Genomic DNA, 20,482 nt, shown 5'->3' on the forward strand with positions numbered 1-20,482 from the left:
CTGAGGGTGGAGAGACAGTAGAAGTCTCTGAGGGTGGAGAGACAGTAGAATTATCTGAGAGTTGAGAGACAGTAGAAGTCTCTGAGGGTGGTGAGACGGTTGGAGTCTCAGAGGGTGGCATAGTCACAGATATAGGTATAAACTCTGTGGACTTGGAGTCCATTTTGGGTCCCTTACCTTGACCTCCTCCTCAACCGCCCTCTTCAGCTCCTCCACCTGCTGGGTGAAGGCCTGTTTGCCTCTGGTCAGCTGAGACACCAGTGCTTCCTTCTCCTCCAGCTGGCGACCAAACTCACCTGCAGGGACAGAGGGACATCTTGTTAATAGGGTCTCTGTTCTCTAAGATTGAACATTTATTTTGAAGTATCGTAGGGCAATGTTAGGTGGGGAATATTACAGTATAAATTATGTGGATACAGCCCCCAACACGGAATTGTATTTGCTGAAGGAAAGCATTGGCTTATTGTTCATTGTTGATGGTACCATTTTCTGTCAGGAGTCTGGCTCTCTGTCCGCTGATGTCGTTGACCTGGCGAACATTCTCATCATTCTTAGTCTTCAGCTCACTCAGCTGGTCCTCAAGAGTACGGCACATCTTCTCCAGATTGCCCTGTTAGTGAAACATGTTCCATCATTACTTTATATATGGGACTCCTGTCAACTTCAGTTCACTTGAATGGTGATGTAGTTGACCCTCCTCAACACTGCTTGATCAAAACATCACTACTCACCTTAGCCTTGGCGACGGCCTCCATGTTGCTGGAGAGGTCATCAATCTCCATCTTGTACTCGCTCTTCTCCTTCTCCAGCTTCTGCTTGACACGCTGCAGGTTGTCGATCTGCTCCCCGAGCTCAGCCACACTGTCGGCCTGCTTCTTGCGCAGAGCGGCGGCTGTGGCCTCATGCTGCAGGGTGGACTCTTCAAGATCACGACGCAGCTTCTGGAACTCAGCCTCACGCTTCTTGTTCATCTCAATCTGAGCAGCAGTGGCGCCTCCGGCCTCCTCCAGCCTCTCGCTGATCTCCTCAAGTTCCCTGGAGAGATCGGCCCTCTGCTTCTCAACCTTAGCCCTGGCAGCACGCTCAGCCTCAATTTCCTCCTCCAGCTCCTCAATACGGGCCTAGAACAGGGGACAGGAGCAGGGGGATGAACACTACAATACAGTTGAAAAAATGTAACATCACAAAATAATAACAGTATGTATATTTTGCATAAATGTGTTTAATAAAAACCCAGTTACACTAATATATTCAGCAGACAGTGTCTCATGCAGGAACCAAAACCACAATGTTCAGAACCACCATCTTCCAACCTACTCAGCTGTCAGAAGCCACCTGGAAAAATGTTTGCTACCAGAATAATGGTTTTCAGGAAATGATTCAAGTCTGTGCTTTTCTGTACTGGAGCTTATATCCTGTACTGTACCTGGAGTTCCTTGATCTTCTTCTGCAGCTGAGCTCCCAGAGACTGCTCATCCTCAACCTTGCTGAGGAGCTGGGTGGTCTCAAACTCCTTCCTAAGAGACACAAACACATTGATTGCAGAGTTGGTTTTGGTTTGATAGTGTAAAGGGAGAGAATCATACCATTCACTTTCTTTACTGAATCAAATGCTAATTCATAATTACAATAGTTAGTCAAGAACAACCATTATAGCAGGTAATACTGTAGTCATTTGTTTGTGTTTACTTCTTGATTTTCTCATCAGCTTGCTGCTTGTCATTCTCCAGGTCCATTATGGACTCCTGGGCCAGTTTCAGATCTCCCTCCAGCTTTCTCTTGGATCTCTCAAGGTCCATACGGAGCTTCTTCTCTTGCTCCAGAGAACCCTCAAGCTAGAAGATAAAAACACATATATTATTAAAATCTAAACAACTGAAGATAATATCATCTTACATACTATCATGGCCAAAATGTCAAACTCCACTCACGTCGTCCACTTGCTGTTCCAGCTTGGTCTTGGCCTTGGTCAGAGTGTTGACTTTGTCCTCCTCTGCCTGCAGGTCATCCAGTGTCTGCTGGTGGGCCTCTTGGAGGGCTTTCTTCTCCTTGGTCAGCTTGGCAACACTCTCATCCATAGACGCCATCTCCTCTGTCAGGTTTTTAACCTGTAAATGGCCACAACATAATTATACTTCACCATAAAGGGGAGTTATGTATATATATTCTTATATATTGCATTCAGTTCATTTAGATTAGAACTGCATCAACAACTACTGTACTATAGATTCAACACTAGATGGCAGTGTTCACCACGCCAGTGTACTGAGTGGAAGTCATAAATGAGGGGGATCAGAACATGCAATGAATGTTGGAAGTACCCCACAACTGAAATTCTACTATTGTGTCATAATATTTCCTGCACCCACAATACAACTTGAATTCCATTTCTGTTAAGCTATGTTTTGAGTTGATTATTGTTGGTTAGACTGTCTATGGTAAAACACAAGACCTTGTTTTCAGTGGCGTGCTTCTCCTTCTCCACTTTGGCCAGGGTGAGCTCCAGGTCATCAATGTCCTTCTTCAGCTCAGAGCACTCATCCTCCAGCTTCCTCTTCTTGGCAGTCAACTCAGCATTGATCTCCTCCTCATCCTCCAGCCTCTCGGTCGTCTCTTTGAGTTTGGCCTCCAGCTGGATCTTGCTCTTGATGAGCCCCTCACACCTTTCCTCAGCATCGTTCAGACTCTCTCCTTCCTGGTTTCAGAACAGGAGAAAATATCAGCGACCAAACTTCCTGTTTCAAAATATACACTTTAGTCAAAAAGGTCAGAGCAAGTTAATAGACATTCATGAAATATATACAATATATAACATGGCAATAAAAATGTGTGAGTCAGCAACATACTTTACAGTGTGTTCATATGTGTGTGTTAGCCACATCCTTTACAGTGTGTTTATATGTATTCATGTGTATGTAAATGTGCCCATATGAGGGCAGTTGTTCACTCACAGATGCGACTTGGAGTGACAGGTCGTTCTTCTCCTGCGTCAGGGCCACCAACTTCTCCTCCATTTGCTTCTTTGTGGCCAGAGCTTTTGCCAGGTCTGCTGTCATCTTCTCATAGTTCTCCTTCATGTTGGCCAGCTCCTTCTCAGTCTCAGCGCTCTGCAGCAGGGGCTTGATCTTGAAGTACAACTTCATCCATGGCCAGGTTTTGACATTCATGAATGAGCGGATGTTGTACTGGATGGCGTAAACTGATTCTCTGGTCGACAGAAAGGACAGAGTGACATGGTGAGTGACATGCTTAAAGCTACATTCTGGGATTAGATGAACAACAAAACTGAACCACCTGCCACTGTTTGTTTACAGCTGAGGAAGGGGGCTAAGGACATGTAACCCCTCCTAAATTCACAGATAGTGGACTAGATGAGGACTGACAGGTTATGCTAAGCTCACGATGCATTTTATATTATTCCAGAATGAATGGGTAAATACCACACATTTAAATGACAATTGAACAGCCAAATCCCAAACTGCAGCTATAAAGCTAGAATCCTTAGTTGTTACATCCATTTCTGGACTAAATGAATTAACCCAAAAGCTTTAGTAGACCATTAGAAGATGTACTTTCTCATTCTGAACAACTCACAGCATATACAGTATGTAATCATAATGCATTAGATACAGGTGGTTGACAGAAAGCTTTGCCAAGATGTCTATTATTCCTCACCTCCTCTCCATCATCTTGCTAAACTCTCTCCTCATGAGGAATCCACGGCTGAGAGCCTGGACCATGCCGACCAGGGAGGCCAGCTTCTCATCTCTCATCTCCTCCAGGACACCCAGCAGACCGGCTTTGAAGAACACCTGAGACACAGGTTAACATGGTCAATGGAACCACAGATGGTGAATCAAAAGAGGGGAACAACACCACTAGATTGATTTAAACAACATAAGCTTTGCAACTGTTACAAACAAACCATGGGATAGGTTGTTTCTAAATTGTTAGTTATTGTACAGTTGTATATTAATAATGTACACAGATACAGATAACTGCAGCCATACCACTCTAACACAATGCACATGATGATGAGTTTAGTTTCTCTTCTATACTTGTGATGAATAAACAGAACAATGTTTTTCCACCTTTTCCATTAGTTAAATGAAGAAGAAAGAACAAAGGATGGATAGATCCCCTGGAGAGATGTTATACTGTACGGGTTTAACATTTTAAACATAGTTGACAACATAGTGGTCAAAACACAACTTCAATGATCATTTAAACCCGGACCATATAAAATCTCTCCATTCAGCTTTTACTGGGGGTTTTGACTGACCTTGGTGTGTCCAAACTTGTAATCCTCGTGATTCACATCAATGGACCCAAGCAGCTTCTCAGAAGCCTTCTTGTTGTCCATGAACTGGCCCTCAGGGATGACACTGGCATTCAGTACTTTGTACCTGAATGAGAGGACAGTTTTAAAATATGTCAAGTTGTAATTAGTTGGTTGGTTATACAGTGAGGTTCATAATGATCGGCACCCTTGATAAAGATAAGCAAAATAGACTGTCTAACATGAATAATACAAATACTGAGCTATATTGTATAAAAGGTCTAAAAGCTTTTTGGATTAAAAAAAATATGTATATGAAGAAAATAAACCCAAACCTGTAAAATATGGTGGTGGATCTCTGATGTTATGGGGCTACTTAACGTCAACTGACCTGGGGGCCTCGTTAAGGTCAACGGCATCATGGCCTTTACCCAGTACCATGACATTTTAGCCAAAAACCTGGTTGCCTCAGCCAGGAGGCTGAAACGTGGCCCCGGGTGGGTATTACAGCAAGACAATAACCCCAAGCACACATCAAAATCCACAAGGAAATGGTTCATCAACCACACAATCAACATTTTTCTATGGCCATCTCAGTCTCCAGACTTGAACCCCATTGAAAACCTGTGGTTTGAATTGAAGAGGGCAGTCCATGAGTGCAGACGATGGATATCAAGGATCTGTAAGGATTCTGGAAGGAGGGTCCAACATCCCTCCCATTGTGATCTACAATCTCATACAACATTCTAGAAAAAGACCATTGTCCTCGTACTGAAAACAGGGGTTCCAATCATGATGAACACTATCTTGAAATTAAATATGAATTGTTAAACAAAATCTCTTTCTCTGAGTATGAAATAATAAAATTGTCACAAATGTTTGACCGTACAATATAGCTCAGTATCAGTGTTATTTGATAGTCTTTTCTGCTCTTCTTTATCAGTGCCAATAATTTCTCTCTCTCTCTCTCTCTCTCTCTCTCTCTCTCTCTCTCTCTCTCTCTCTCTGTGTGTGTGTGTGTGTGTGTGTGTGTGTGTGTGTGTGTGCTTGCTTGTGCGTATGCACCTCTGCTTGAAGTCAGCATAGATGATTCTGCTGGGGAATCCCTTTCTGCAGATCCTGATACCCTCCAGTACACCATTACACCTGAGCTGGTGGATAACCAGGAAGTTCTCCATCAGACCTGGTAAAACAAAACAAGTCTCTTTTAATACTCATAAACAGATTATAGATTGGGATCGTTAAGGTTACTGATACTGTACTGATTAGATTACATATTTAACTCAATATTTCTTGTACCTGGAGTCTTTGACTCATTGGGGATCAGGCAGCGCACAAAGTGAGGATGAGTGCTCCTCAAGTTGGTCATCAGCTTATGTAAGTTCTCCTGTAAGAGGGTTACAAACCATTTTCTCAGACATCATTTATGATAATCAATGCACCTTTTAAAGGACTGAATATACACATTTCAAAAGCTCACCCTGAACTGGGAGGACACAGTCTGCATGGAACCACCCTTCTTCTTGCCTCCTTTCTTGGCTTTATCTGTTAAAATGGGGAAAATTAAAAGATAACTAGAAAAGTACATTTCCTAGAGCGGGTGGAATAAATAGAATAATAATAAGAGTATGTAAGAAATCTAGAGTGGTCTTGTCTTCAGCAAACACACTAATTATAAACCAGATCATCTCTGATTAACTTCACACTTATCTAGAGGCAAATGCTGCCAGTGAGATTATGTTAAATAAGACCTACTACATGATTAAATTAACCAAGTCTATGAGTAAATCAACCTAGTAATAAACGTTGAGAAATGGTGATACATTCTAAGACTTTAAAGAACATTTGGGTCTGAGTTGTAACTAGCGCTTAATTAAATATTGTGACGTGATGCCAGTCTTACCCTCAGGAGGGGGAGGTGGATACAGGGCAGCCAAAATTTTGACTGCGGACTTCCCGTACAACTGACAAACTGAGTCGTTCAGGGGGTCCTTGTTCTTCTCCAGCCATCCAGTGATGTTGTAGTCCACAGTACCGGCGTAGTGCACCAGGGAGAAGTGGGCCTCTGCCTTGCCTTTGGCAGGCTTGGGCTTCTCAAACGCCTTTGTTTTGCCAAGATGCTGGGCGTACAGCTTGTCCTTGAAGGTAGTGTCTGAAGACTTGGGGAACATGCACTCCTCTTCAAGGATGGAGAAGATGCCCAATGGCTTCATGAAAATAGATGTATATCAAATTAATGATATTTCCATTTAGGATCACATTCATTCCTTTAGTAAACATTCTATTTGCAGATTACAGATCACATAATAGGAAACATATTGAGTTCTCAACAGGCAGATACATTGTACCACTGATAATGTCTCACACAGGGCTCACTATGATCTTTGCTTTGAGGTCCATTACAATCTTCACAGACATCTTACCTTCTCAATAAGCTCAATGCAGGCAGCCAAGTCCATGCCGAAGTCAATGAAGGCCCAGACGATTCCCTCCTTCTTGTACTCCTCTTGCTCCAGGACGAACATGGTGTGGTTGAAAAACTGTTGCAGTTTCTCATTGGTGAAGTTGATGCACAGCTGCTCCATGCTGTTGTACTGTTGATGGAATTTTAAAAGGGATCATTTCATCATACAAGACTGTAATCCATCTCAATCACAACTAATTGTCTTGTTCTGGTCTCATACTCACATCAAAGATCTCAAACCCGGCAATGTCGAGCACACCAATATAGAACTGCCTTGGATTCTTGGTGTCCAACATCTCATTGATACGGATGACCATCCACAAGAACATCCTCTCATAGATGGACTTGGCCAGAGCACTGACTGAGTTATTAACCTGCAATGATAATACCTCAAATGAATACATGAGCTATTGACCATGTCTGGTGATAAGACCTTGGGATAAACAGCATCACAATTTTAAAAAAGCAATGCACTCATCCCCAAAATAATTACGGTGCTCAGAAAATGTTAGATGCTGTGTTTGGGAGTCTTACCTGAGCCACAGTCTGTCCCTTGGTCACATACTCGTTGCCGACCTTCACTCTGGGGTAGCACAGAGCCTTCAACATCTCAGCTGAGTTCAGGCCCAGCAGGTAGGCGATTTTATCAGCCACTGGAGAGAGAACCAACAACAACAGACTCAGGGACACAAGATCACTTGTTTCTGATGTCACACTGACAAAATAGTTTGGATAACTTTTTTGTGAGTTAGGTTTTGATTTTCTCCCATATTCATAATTTCAAATCATTTCTGGAGTTTGGAATTTGGTTTCCAAAAACTCTCCTGCATGACTTTTGTAATGGAAATTCTCCACTAAAGACGAACACTCAATGTAAACGAATCCTTCTTTATTAAGAGTAACATTGTTAGACTAAAATGAAAACAATGCCTTCCAATAAGGAGAAAGTTATCATGTTTGTTTTGTTTCTCAACCTTACAATAGGGGTAAAAGCAGAACATTGTTTGAGAGTGATCCATGTGTATTAGCAGTAGTGATTGAGAGGGTTTTCCTACTCGGAAAGATGTCCTAGTTGAAGGAAACTGATAACTCGTGTTCTTCTGAAAGGGGAAAGAACACTCACTTAATGGTGTTGAATGACCTTTGCTCTGACTTTCTGGTGAGGCCTGATCACTCAAAGGCTAGAGACGCTGGGTGAGATTTCAGTATAATATGTAAATGCTGGTAAATGCTAGTAAGTAGTGTGTTGCTGTTGTTGTTTGACTTCAATACACATTTCACCAGATTTGGTCTGCTGTTCTCTGACTCCCTGACCTTGTAACTCTGCCATGAGGTTGCCGATATGATAGGGGGAGCATAAGCCAATTTGCAAACAGTTGTAATTCTCTTTGACATTTGAAATGGTTTGAACAGTTGTGATTCTCAGGTGAGAGTTTCGTCTGCTTGGGGATATTGAAATCGGGACATAATCAAGGGCCATCCACATTGACAGGCATGAGTTCCATGTGTACCATCGTGAGGATAAACTGCAACGCTATCTTAAGAAGAAAACAAAGAGACGCCAGAAGAATGAGTGCCGGGAGGGAGGAGGGGTGGTCAACCGTTACCTGTAACTGATTTAGGATTGTCCAAAATGGTTTATTTGGGGGTATTAGGTTGATTGTGGGGGTCTGCACACTTTGAAATGTTATTTAGTAATTTAGACTAGAAATTGAGATACTGATGTGTCACTAACATGCCACTGGCGACAGTATAAGACAAGGACAAAGTTATTGCTAGAAATATCATATGAATATACTATATGTTGACATGTAGTACATGTATACACTCCTGTCTTTAGATGTACATTCTGCCAGTGTCTGTGTGTGAGTCTTAAATTCAAGTCATATATTCAAGAAACATGGGATCATTTATCAGTAGTTTAAAGTATGATTCGGAAAGTGGAGAAGGAGAGAAAATGATTAAACATGTATTCTTTATCTTCCCTGTTCAAGGCCATATGTATTCTAGGTGGTGTGGAACATGTGAGTGATCACAATTATTTGACTTGACCACGTTTTAGTATGTTTCATAAAGTGCCCTAGTAGCAGTGATTCATGTGTTATGGGTCAGAATGATCTTTGTGCAACTGTATTTGTGGCCGATGGCAAAGTACAAAGGGGGCCTGTCTCTGAGACAGAATATTTCCACAAGAGTGAGATAGGAGTCATATCGTAGAGCTAACTATATAGATTGTGAACTATTGCTGTATAAAACTGTCTTATAGTTTCACTGTTTTGTATCATTATATAAATTGCTTATTCTCAAATAGCTGTTTGTGTATGAGTCTGAGTCTGAGTGTCTGTGAGTGGGACTCACCCTCTGTGCCGTCTGGCTCGGCCTGCTCCTCACGCTGCTTCTGCTTGAATTTCAAGTTTCCATGGTGCACTACAGCTCCTGTCAGCTTGTAGATGCCAAGCTTCTCCTCATTAGTGAAGCCCAGGATTGTAATGGCTTCCTGGCATTAAAGAGGAAGTACAACAGTGATGAACTGAACGGTAGTTCGGTCAGTTACACTACAGTTCTGTGCTGCTCACTCCAGAACCAATGGGATGGATAGATTTGACTCTTGGCCAACACATTAGTAGATGGCAGCACAAAATGAGTTTTACACAGTTCCACAGGACACTTAGTGGCGCTCTCTTGTGGATGTCTTAAATGTATGTGCCTCAAGGCGAAGTGTGAAGGTATGAGAAGTTCCTTTACGTCCATGCTTAACTAACACAAGGCATTTAGAATCAAACTAAAACATACATGAACATTCCCAGCTGCCACCAAGTTGGAATTGCACAGTACATTCAGTGTGTATGGTGGTCCTATCCATTCCATATCTAGAGTTTGGTTAACCCTTTGTTTAACTCACATCTGTGGCATCCAGCTCGTCATTGTCATTAATGCTGGCCACAGTGATCTGTCCCTGACTGCACATGGGGAAGTCGTAGGGGTTGGTGGTGAGGAGCGCCAATTCTGTGGACAACGGAGAACAGCTTGTCAGTTAAATCTCTTAGAATTCTGCTGTTCTAACTTTACAGTATCTCTCCCTCCTTTACTCAATAGATGGACTCAATGATACATGTAGTATATAATAAATAGCATCAAAAGAGGAGACTGAGACTTGTGGACTAGTGCATCACAGTGTATTACTTGATAGATATTTCCCAGAGACCTGACCATGTCTAGATGCCTTGTTACCTTGGATGTAATCATTGTAATAGTATTATTAGTGTGGACTATGAATATTTTTAACAAGTTCCACAGATGGGGGTGGGAATAATTTCCCCTAAAACTCTACTTTGTCGTACCAACTAGCTCAGGTTTGTGGCCTGTCATCATCTGGAAGAAGATGTGGTAGCCTCTCTCATCGGGCAGCTGGAAGGACACTCTGGACTTCTCCAGCAGGTCTGAGGAGAGAGAGAGAGAGAGAGAGAGAGAGAGAGAGAGAGAGAGAGAAAGGGAGAGAAAAAAACACAAGATGAAATCAAATCTGATGATATGATCTCCTAAAAATAATCTGTGTGAATTTAGGAAAACATTGAGAAACAATCAAAACCAACTCACAGGTTTCAATGTCAGCTTTAGCCAGTTTACCAGCTTGGAAGTGAATCCTGATGAATTTACCCTGTAGTAGAGCATGGGGGTTAGAAATAGGTCAACAAATAAATCTAACATTTACTTTGATAGACCCCTTTAAATGTTACAGTTTGTTGGACAGTTGTTGATATAGCAATAGGGAACTACTGAAATACATGTTTCCAATATAAGGTAACTTCCACAGTATGTCCTTCATACTTACAAAGCGAGACGAGTTGTCGTTCCTCACTGTCTTGGCATTACCGTAAGACTCCAGCAGAGGGTTAGCTGCAATGATCTGATCCTCAAGAGACCCCTGATTGAGACAAACACAAGTTTCTCAGAAACGGGAAAAGTGGTAAAGTTTGTTTTTCTCAATGACTTGGAACATGATTCACAGCTGGAAAAAAAGTTTGCTCAGAAAACCAAACTGAAATGTGATTAAAAGTCAAACATAAGAACAACCTACCTGCATTTTGTTGGGGTCTGCTTCCTTCTTGCCACCAGACACTGCAATGGTGGCAAAGTACTGGATGACACGCTTGGTGTTGACAGTCTTTCCTGCACCGGATTCTCCACTGGTTTATATGACAGAGAAAGAGGGGTTTTAGTTACATGTTTGAGTGTCAGATTGTCTTTCACTAAGAAATAGCATAGAAAAATACCTGTTTTCTAACATAAGTAAATCATTAACAAATATTCCCTTTCATCGACTCGTTATTACACATAACCTGATGCTCTAATCCATTCATAATGTCATGTATTTCATCACACCAAGTGACCCAACTTATTACAATAGAAACACTTTCTCAAGTGACATTTTAGTAAACAACTTACGTAATCAGGACGGACTGGTTCTCCTTATCTGGAACCAAAAAACACATTGCTTATCATACTCAAGCAACATTATGGGTACATTATTGCATGCGCATGAATTTAATTTTGGAACATTTTCCAGCAAATTGTTCTAACCTAGATGAGAAAACTCTGAAGCATATTTGAATTGGATTTGATTTGATTTTACACCCAACTATCCATCCGTCCATCCATCCATCCATTAGTACTTATGGACTTTGAGATCTATATACACTTATGGACATCCATAGAGCTCAATTTTTATGGATTGTCTATCCATGTGAGAGACGACGACTCGGTCTCGACCTTTAAGTCCGGTGAAATTCTCCTGTCTTAGCTGGGTTCCTGTATGAACTTAAGCATTCTCTCTCTCTCTCTCTCTCTCTCTCTCGGAGGAAGACCTGAGCCCTAGGACCGTGCCTCGGGACTATCTGGCTTGATGACTCCTTGCTGTTCCCAGTCCACCTGGTCGTGCTGCTGCTCCAGTTTCAACTGTTCTGCCTGCGGCTATGGAACCCTGATCTGTTCATCTGACATGCTACATGCTGTATTTTGACTCTCCCTATCTCTCTCTCTCTACCGCACCTGCTGTCTCGACCTCTGAATGCTTGGCTATGAAAAGACAACTGACATTTACTCCTGAGGTGCTGACCTATTGCACACTCTACAGCCACTGTGATAATTATTTGACCCTACATGTCATCTATGAACATTTGAACATCTTGTATGGCCTTAATGGCCATATACTTATAATCTCCAGCCAGAAAAGGACTGGCCACCCCTCAGAGCATGGTTCCTCTCTAGGTTTTTTCTTAGGGTGTCTTGGGTTTCAGGCTGGGTTTCTGTACAAGCACTTTCTGACATCTGCTTATGTAAAAAGGGCTTTATAAATAAATGTGATTGATTGATCCAACCATCCATCCAACCATCCATCCATGAGATATCGTACCAATCATCATGAACTGAAAGGCGTTGTCAGAGACAGAGAAGATATGGGGTGGAGCCTCCACCCTCTTCTTCCCTCTGTAGGCGTTGACAACCTCTTCATCGTACACAGGGAGCCACTTGTAGGGGTTCACCGTGGCACAGAAGAGCCCAGAGTAGGTCTGGATGAAAGAATAATTAATTTAGGAGATTAACAAAGTCAGATTGACATTTACCTGGATTTATGTGAAGATGTGGGTGTACTTTGGTAAACTGATGTGGGTTTACTGTATTGATATGTTTTGGTTTCTACCGTTCATTTATGTGTAGTACTGTATGTGTATATTTATTATGTTCATGTATGTGTGTGTTTGTATGTGCAGGTTTCTTACATAGATCATCCATGCTGCATAACGCTCTTTGAGGTTATACAACACAGAGGCTTCATTCAGGTAGGTCATCATGGCCATGTCCTCAATCTTGTCGTACTTAGGGGGGTTCATCTCATAGATGTCTGCATCTTTGAACTCTTTTCCTTCCTGAAACAGTCAGAAATCTAGATTACACACAGATCAAAGTGGACATGACTGAATGCTTTTTGCTCATTAAATACAAGTTTAATCATTTAAAAAATGCATATCCACATTTAATCCAACTACTTAGTTATCACCCACTGACACATAACTGGAGATTCTTGACTAGTCATCATCAAAATTACATATCATTTTTAAATAGCAGCAATAAAATTGATGTCTTTGAAGTTTATATTCTGCTTACAAAAACATTGGAAGTTTGTTTTTGCACTTAGTTGACTTTTCAGAATTAGATTTTGCACAAACTTGAACTTGAATACTTTTCAGATCAGACTTACCTCCTTACTGCCGTCAGGTTTCGTGACTGTTACAGTACACTTCCCGTCGGCCCTGGCAGTGACCAGACCCTTAAGGTACAGCTCCACCTTGTCTGTCACATAGCAGGCGTTCTTTGAATCAAAGGGTGCGGCTTGTGCCTCCATCCTCTCCTTCTCAGACTTACGGAGGTATATGGCAGCCTTGCCGTAGGCTTGCATCTCAGCGTCCGTACTCATGGTGACGGATAACTAGGGAAGAGATGAAACAAGAAACATGATTGACTCTGTGGTGCTTCCTCCCCAGTCAACAGAGTTAGGTGAGCGGTATCTCTAACCAAATATTCTCATCACTTTTTATGTGAAGAGTCAAACCATGTCTCACCTTCTTTTCCCCTCCTACAGATGAATGTGTACTTCTTGGAGGACCCTGTGAAACATGAGAGTGTTGTGAAAACATACAAGTCTAAAGCTTCATCATTGAACCCCTAAAGGGCTAGAAAACATTTAACTCAATCATTACATGTCAAATTCAACTACAGGTGCAACTGGTAACTTTCATGTCAGGAATTCAAATAAATTCCCCTGAAAACCCAGTTACATTCTAGAACACCCTTTCAAGTGCAGGAGCACCACTTTTGACTGTAGATGAAAGTCACAGATTTGAAGTAAAACACATAATAAAAGCAACATTATTTTTAATGCCACTTGATTTAATATTGTAAAATCTTACAGAAGTCAATTCAAACAGTGCAGTTAGCTACTGCCTCAGATGCTGAGTGCAAGGATGAGATACATTTAAAAATCTAAGGAGGTGGAGAGGTCTTACCACAGAGGAAGAAGGTATCTGACTTATGGATGCTGGGGCCTCAGCCTCCTTATATCTGGTTGGAAGTGCCAACCAAGCAAAAGTTAATTATGGACCACTCTGGGAAAGGACATGGATTGACTGAGAGACCTCTGTGGGTCTGTGTCTCACTAGCACCTCCCACTTCCAGGAGCACCACTCTCCCATTACATGACTTTTTAATGTTTGTCTCCGAATTGAATTTCAATGAATTAACATAAATGAGATTTCATTACTAATAGTTAAAACTGTAGTGGAATCCAGGTTGCCCCACTACCCTGAAATAGTTTTCATTAAATCTAATCTGACCTGATTTAGTTCCATTTTAGTGGCATTAATCCTCATCAACAACTATATATATGTTTACCTGTTATTTATATTGTTTAGCTTGTAAATACATCTGAACTGTCTCCTCACCTCATGCTTGTGATGTAGATGGTCGTTACCTTGTGCTTTGCTCACTTTGATTTATCACCCTGGTGGAACCATATTAAATTAAGATTTAAATCTAGAACAGAAACATTTAGGCTTTCAGTAACAGCTTATAAAACTGTTAAATCTAATGTGTTATTTATCTACAGTATGATCTAATGTGTTATTTATCTACAGTATGATCTAATGTGTTATTTATCTACAGTATGATCTAATGTGTTATTTATCTACAGTATGATCTAATGAATTCTGTTAAATATAATGTTTAGGTAAACTATATTTAAACATATATACAAGTATGTGAACACCCCTTCAAATGAATGGATTTGGATATTTCAGCCACACCCAATGCTGACAGGTGTATAAATTCGAGCACACCGCCATGCAATCTCCATAGACAAACATTGGCAGTAGAATGACCATACGGAAGATCTCAGTGACTTTCAAAGTGGCGCTGTCATAGGATGCCACCTTTCCAACAAGTCAGTTCATCAAATGTCTGCCCTGCTAGAGTTGCCCCGAGCAACGGTAAGTGCTGTTATTTTGAAGTGGAAACGTCTAGGAGCGACAACTGCTCAGCCGCGAAGTGGTAGGCCACAAAAGCACACAGAATGGAACCCGCCGAGAGCTGATGCACATACAAATCGTCTGTCCTCGGTTGCAACACTCACTATCGAGTTATAAACTGCCTTTGAAAGCAATGTCAGCACAATAACTGTTTGTCGGAAGCTTAATGAAAGGGGGTTCCCATGGCCAAGCAGCCACACACGAGCCTAAGATCACCATGCCCAATGCCAAGCGCCAGTTGGACTGGTGTAAAGCTCGCCGCCATTGGACTCTGAAGCAGTGGAAATAGGTTCTCTGGAGTGATGAATCACGCAAAACCATCTGGCAGGCTGACGGACAAATCTGGGTTTGGAGGAAAGCTACCTGTCCAAATGTGTACTGCCAACTGTAAAGTTTGGTGGAGTAGGTATAATGGTCTGGGGCTCTTTTTCATGGTTCAGGCCCCTAAGTTCCAGTGAAGAGAAATATTAGCGATACTGCATACAATGATATTCTAGGCGTCTCTGTGCTCTCAACATTGTGGCAACAGTTTGGGGAAGGCCCTTTCCTGTTTCAGCATGACAATGCCCCCGTGCACAAAGCGAGGCCCATGCAGAAATTGTTTGTTGAGATCGATGTGAAAGAACTTGACTGGTCTGCACAGAGCCCTGACCTCAGCTCCATCTAACACCTTTGTGATGAATTGGAACACCGACTGCGAGCCAGGCCTAATCGCCCATCATCAGTGCCCGATCTCACTAATGCTTTTGTGGCTGAATGAAAGCAAGTCTCCACAGTAATGTTCCAACATCTAGTGGAAAGCCTTTCCAGAAGAGTGGAGGCTTTTATAGCAGCAAAGTGGGGACCAACTCCATATGAATACCTATGATTTTGGAATGAGATGTTTGACGAGCAGGTGTCCACATACTTTTGGTTATGTAGTTTATCAACAGTATGATCGTTGTTCCACGAAATGAGTCCCTTTAGCATCCCTTTGACATTTTAAGTAGAAATGGTGAACCAATACTGCATTTTAAAAGCCTGTTATAGTAAATGAAATGCTTTGATCTCTAATATAAATAGACTTGCTAAAGTGGCTAAATGCATTTAGGAATGTCCCTCTGTGCACCCTCTGTGATGTCCAGGAAGATTTAACCTCCCCAATCATTTTATCATTGCTACTTGTTTTGTTGCTTTGACAAATACATTTTGGAAGATTATTATTTATTTAATGTGATTAGTGATTCATTTTAAGGTCAACGTGATCTGAACTCTTGTTTTAATTTGATGAATCCTTCTCCTTTTGAAATATTTTTTTCAATGCAAACATTGAACATCTAATAGTCAAATCTTGGTGTAAAAGCAGGTGAGCTGGTGGAAAACTGAGCGGGTCGAGAAGAGTCTCTTACTATAGTATTATTTTAGTTGAAACTCTTTCGATGGGGAAACGTGTTTTATTAAGTTGAACATGTTCTCTTTACGACGGAATGTTAAAATTAGGTGAAATAAAACGTTTTCATTACATGTTTCACTACCCAAAAGGGGCTCATTATGTGGAATGTCCCATGTTTCACTACCCAAAAGGGGCTCATTATGTGGAAGGTCCCATGTTTCACTACCCAAAAGGGGCTCATTATGTGGAATGTCCCATGTTTCACTACCCAAAAGGGGCTCATTATGTGGAAGGTCCCATGTTTCACTACCCAAAAGGGGCTCATTATGTGGAATGTCCCATGTTGCACTACCCAAAAGGGGCTCATTATGTGGAAGGTCCCATGTTTCACTACCCAAAAGCGGCTCATTATGTGGAAGGTCCCATGTTCCTAATGAAGATTCTGGAGGCACTTTTATTTGTCTCACATTTCAGTTGGCTAAAACGGTCCAGTAGGATTCTTATGACACATATCACCAGTACAGTATTTCAATCATCTTATCCACTCATATTGCTGACAGCGATATAACTGCCTCAAACATTTATTACACTCTGAAGTGAACTGCTTAGCAGCTGAGCTGGCTTCAACGATGACCTTTATTTATGACCTTTTCTGTTGGCCATGAAGTTTCTGAGAGACCACAGAGCATCACTCGGGGCAACATACACATCCCCTGCAAAGGGATAAAAGTAAGAAAAGAAACATGGCAAATGATTTCCTCTGGTCTGAAATGGCACCAAGAACCCTGTTAGAACTCATTGAAACTTTACACGTGTGGTATGAAACATTTGGTGTTATAGTTTGGTCCAGTGTGACTCAGTTGGTAGAGCATGGCACTTACAATACCAGGGCTGTGGGTTCAATTCCTCTAGAGGGACCAGTACAAACATATGAAAATGTATGCACTCACTACTGTAAATCCCTCTGGGATAAGAGCATCTGCTAAATGACTTAAATGAAATGGGAAAATATGATACACAGGCACTTAATGAATGGTAGAAGGGGTTTGCTAATTTGTTCTCAAGTAATGAAAATGTGGCATATTTTGAGGAAGAATTTTATGAAGCCACATGTTCACTGAAAACTCAACTTGAAAAAAACAATGTCAGAGCCCTCTTTTATCTAGCATTTTATTTAATGTTCCCAACAAAAGAACAGAGATTGGTAGGAAGTCATTTTATACAATGTTCCCAACAAAAGAACAGAGTTCGGTAGGAAGTCATTTTATACAATGTTCCCAGCAAAAGAACAGAGTTTGGTAGGAAGTCATTTTATGGAGTGCTTTTAGCTTTGCTGAACTATCATCGTGGAACATTTTAAACAGCTATTTTCTCGCCAGGAATGTTCGTTCGGGTTCAAGTCCTGGCTCTGGTTGGGTCACTCAAGGACATTCAGATACTTGTCCCAAAGCCACTCCTGCGTTGTCTTGGATGTGTGCTTAGGGTCGTTGTCCTGTTGGAAGGTGAACCTTCACCCCAGTCTGAGGTCCTGAGGGCTCTGGAGCAGGTTTTCATCAAGGATCTCTATGTACTTTGGTCCGTTCATCTTTGCCTTGATCCTGACTGGTCTCCCAGTCCCTAACATAATGCTTCACCGTAGGGATGGTGCCAGGTTTCCTCCAGACGTGATGCTTTTTGCATTTAGGCAAAAGAGTTTAACCTTGGTTTCATCAGACCAGAGAATCTTGTTTCTCATGGTCTGAGAGTTTTTAGATGCCTTTTGGCATCTAGCCACTCTACCATAAAGGCCTGATTAGTGGAGTGCTGTAGAGATGGTTGTCCTTCTGGAAGGTTCTCCCATCTCCACAGAGGAACTCTAGAGCTCTGTCAGAGTGACCATCGGGTTCTTGGTCAACTCCCTGACGAATGCCCTTCTACCCTGATTGCTCAGTTTGGGCAGGCGCCCAGCTCTAGGAAGAGTCTTGGTGGTTCCAAACTTCTTCCATTTAAGAATGATGGAGGCCACTGTGTTCTTGGGGACCTTCAATGCTGCAGACATTTTTTGGTACCCTTCCCCAGATCTGTGCTTCGACACGATCCTGTCTAGCTCTACGGACAATTCCTTCAACCTTATGGCTTCATTTTTGTTCTGACACGTACTGTCAACTGTGGGACTTCATTTAGACAGACCTTTCCAAATCATGTTCAACCAATTGAAAGTACCACAGGTGGACTCCAATGAATAATCAATGCAAACAGGATGCACCTGAGCTCAATTTCAAGTCTCACAGCAAAGGGTCTGAATATTTATGTAAGTAAGGTAGTTTTTTTTTTTTTCTAATTGGGTTGTTCCTGGTACTTTTGGGTTGTTTGGGGTGATTAGCAAGACCCCTTGGGGGAGTCATAGGGGAAACAAAAACACTGAAAGATATTGGTTATGCCTCGTATTCCAAGGTGTATCAGACGTGTGTGTGTCCTGTTCTGAACTATTCAGCAGGAAGGTGGGGTTCTAAACGGTGTATTAAAATGAACATGTCCATAACAGAGAAGGACGTTATTTTTTAGGTGTTCACAAGTTTGCTCCTATTTTGGCAGTAACTGGGGACATGGGCTGGGAACATATAGCAAAGTGCATGTATGTATAGATTGTGTAGGTCTCTGTCTCTCACACCTGACTCTTCTCTTTGTGTCAGAATGGGTTTAAACGCCATCCGTTTCATTCATTTGTTCCCTCTCTAGGGTTATTGTTATTACTTGGATTACCATATCTACTATTATATATTAATATTAATTCATTCTTTATGCCCAGTGTCCACACAGCACATCAGTACAAGAAGCCCCATATCTGCTGGATACACTAGTTGAGCAGGGTGACCATCTGGAAGGATCCCATCAAAGCCTTTTCATTTCTTGGACTGTGCTCTCGTCTTCACTACAGCCAAGGTTTATTGTTTGGTATATCTGCCAACGCAGCCTAATTCTGGCACCGATGACACTGCTATTAGACAAGATATTTACTTGCCATGTTTGTGGGTGGAGAGAACATTAGCACTATGCAGACGAAACATTTATGATATTGATTTTAATGTGCAAAGATCTTGCATGATCTATGACCTGCGTTTTTGTATTTGAGGGACATGTTCAGCTCCAAACTTGCTCTGGGCAGAAGTTACCCTCTGGGATAATACTGGCCTTAGATCAGTGTCAGAGGAATATGTACAGCTGTCATACCCAACTAGACAACTGTGCATTTGGCTACAAAGACCTCATCTGACTTCACAACCATGGGCCTTCTCACAATGCAGATCAGGTGTCATTTCAAGTCAATTCAGGAAGTTAACTGAAATTATGTCTATTTTAAAGCATTGTGACATTTTGGAATTTGGTTTACTTCCTGATTGAACTGAATTGTATTTCTTCCACTCCAGCACTAACATACTGGACCTGATTTCAAGTAATTAAGGGCTGAATTGAGATCATGATTAGTTGTAAATCAAATGTTATTGGTCACATAGCACATATTTTACATATGTTATCACAGGTGCAGCGAAACACTTATGTTCCTATCAGTGCAGTAATACCTAACAATACAATACAGGCAAATCCCCCCCCAATAAAGGAATTAAATATAGATCAAAGGATTCTGTAACGATTGTCATCGGGAGAAGAAGGAGAGGACCAAGGTGCAGTGTGGTACGTGTTCATGATCTTTTAATTACACTGAACACTAGAACAAAAATAACAAAACGGAACAAACGAAACAGTCCTGTCTGGTACAGAGACAGAAAACAACTACGTAAGTACGGTTCTCAATCAGAGACAACGATTGACAGCTGCCTCTGATTGGGAACCATACCAGGCCAAACACAGAAATACAAAACCTAGAATACACAACATAGAATGCACACCCCAACTCAAAGCCCTGACCAAAATAAACAGAGACATAAAAAGGAACTAAGGTCAGGACGTGACAGTACCCCACCCCAAAGGTGCAGACTCCGGCAGCAAAATCTAAACCCATAGGGGAGGGTCTGGGTGGGCATCTGTTCGTGGTGGCGGTTCTGGCGCGGGACGTGGACCCCACTCCACCATAGTCTTGGCCCACTTAAGTGGCGCCTTTGGAGGGGCGACCCTCGCTGCCGACCTTGGACTGGGGACCCTTGCAGCGGGCCCCGAATAGACGGGCGACTCCGGCAGCGCCGTAGTGAAGGGCGACTCCGGCAGCGCCGGAGTGAAGGGGGGCTCTGGCAGCTCCGGACAGACGGGCGGCTCTAGCAGCTCCGGACAGACGGGCGGCTCTGGCAGCT

At 42.0% G+C, this 20,482-nt stretch overlaps 1 protein-coding gene across 1 annotated transcript; it reads right to left on the bottom strand.

Annotated features, from left to right (window-relative positions):
• Positions 1 to 1,685: 1,685 nt before the first annotated feature.
• On the bottom strand, positions 1,686 to 13,408 carry LOC112229084 (myosin heavy chain, fast skeletal muscle-like). The gene is made up of 24 exons (XM_042312949.1): positions 13,364 to 13,408; positions 13,003 to 13,230; positions 12,524 to 12,670; positions 12,157 to 12,313; positions 11,190 to 11,217; positions 10,822 to 10,930; positions 10,576 to 10,668; positions 10,341 to 10,401; positions 10,085 to 10,183; positions 9,646 to 9,749; positions 9,102 to 9,240; positions 7,278 to 7,396; positions 6,968 to 7,117; positions 6,703 to 6,873; positions 6,183 to 6,486; positions 5,760 to 5,824; positions 5,579 to 5,666; positions 5,345 to 5,462; positions 4,283 to 4,406; positions 3,676 to 3,812; positions 2,952 to 3,207; positions 2,453 to 2,695; positions 1,932 to 2,108; positions 1,686 to 1,835 (listed from the first exon to the last, which is right to left on the bottom strand). The coding sequence occupies exons 2-24, from the start codon at positions 13,216 to 13,218 to the stop codon at positions 1,686 to 1,688; spliced, it is 3,255 nt and encodes a 1,084-aa protein (XP_042168883.1). The 5' UTR covers positions 13,219 to 13,230; positions 13,364 to 13,408.
• Positions 13,409 to 20,482: the final 7,074 nt, after the last annotated feature.

This window comes from Oncorhynchus tshawytscha, unplaced genomic scaffold, assembly GCF_018296145.1.
Source record: "Oncorhynchus tshawytscha isolate Ot180627B unplaced genomic scaffold, Otsh_v2.0 Un_contig_16552_pilon_pilon, whole genome shotgun sequence".
Taxonomy (NCBI): Eukaryota; Metazoa; Chordata; class Actinopteri; order Salmoniformes; family Salmonidae; genus Oncorhynchus; species Oncorhynchus tshawytscha.

Bases quoted from the DNA above. Each gene is read 5' to 3' on its own strand.
- LOC112229084 (XM_042312949.1), bottom strand. From the start codon at position 13,218: ATGAGTACGGACGCTGAGATGCAAGCCTACGGCAAGGCTGCCATATAC. The intron at 12,314-12,523 runs GTAAGAAACCTG...TCTTTCATCCAG, and splicing joins ATGCAGCATGGATGATCTAT to ACCTACTCTGGGCTCTTCTG. The intron at 6,487-6,702 runs GTAAGATGTCTG...ATTTTCATGAAG, and splicing joins GCATTGAGCTTATTGAGAAG to CCATTGGGCATCTTCTCCAT.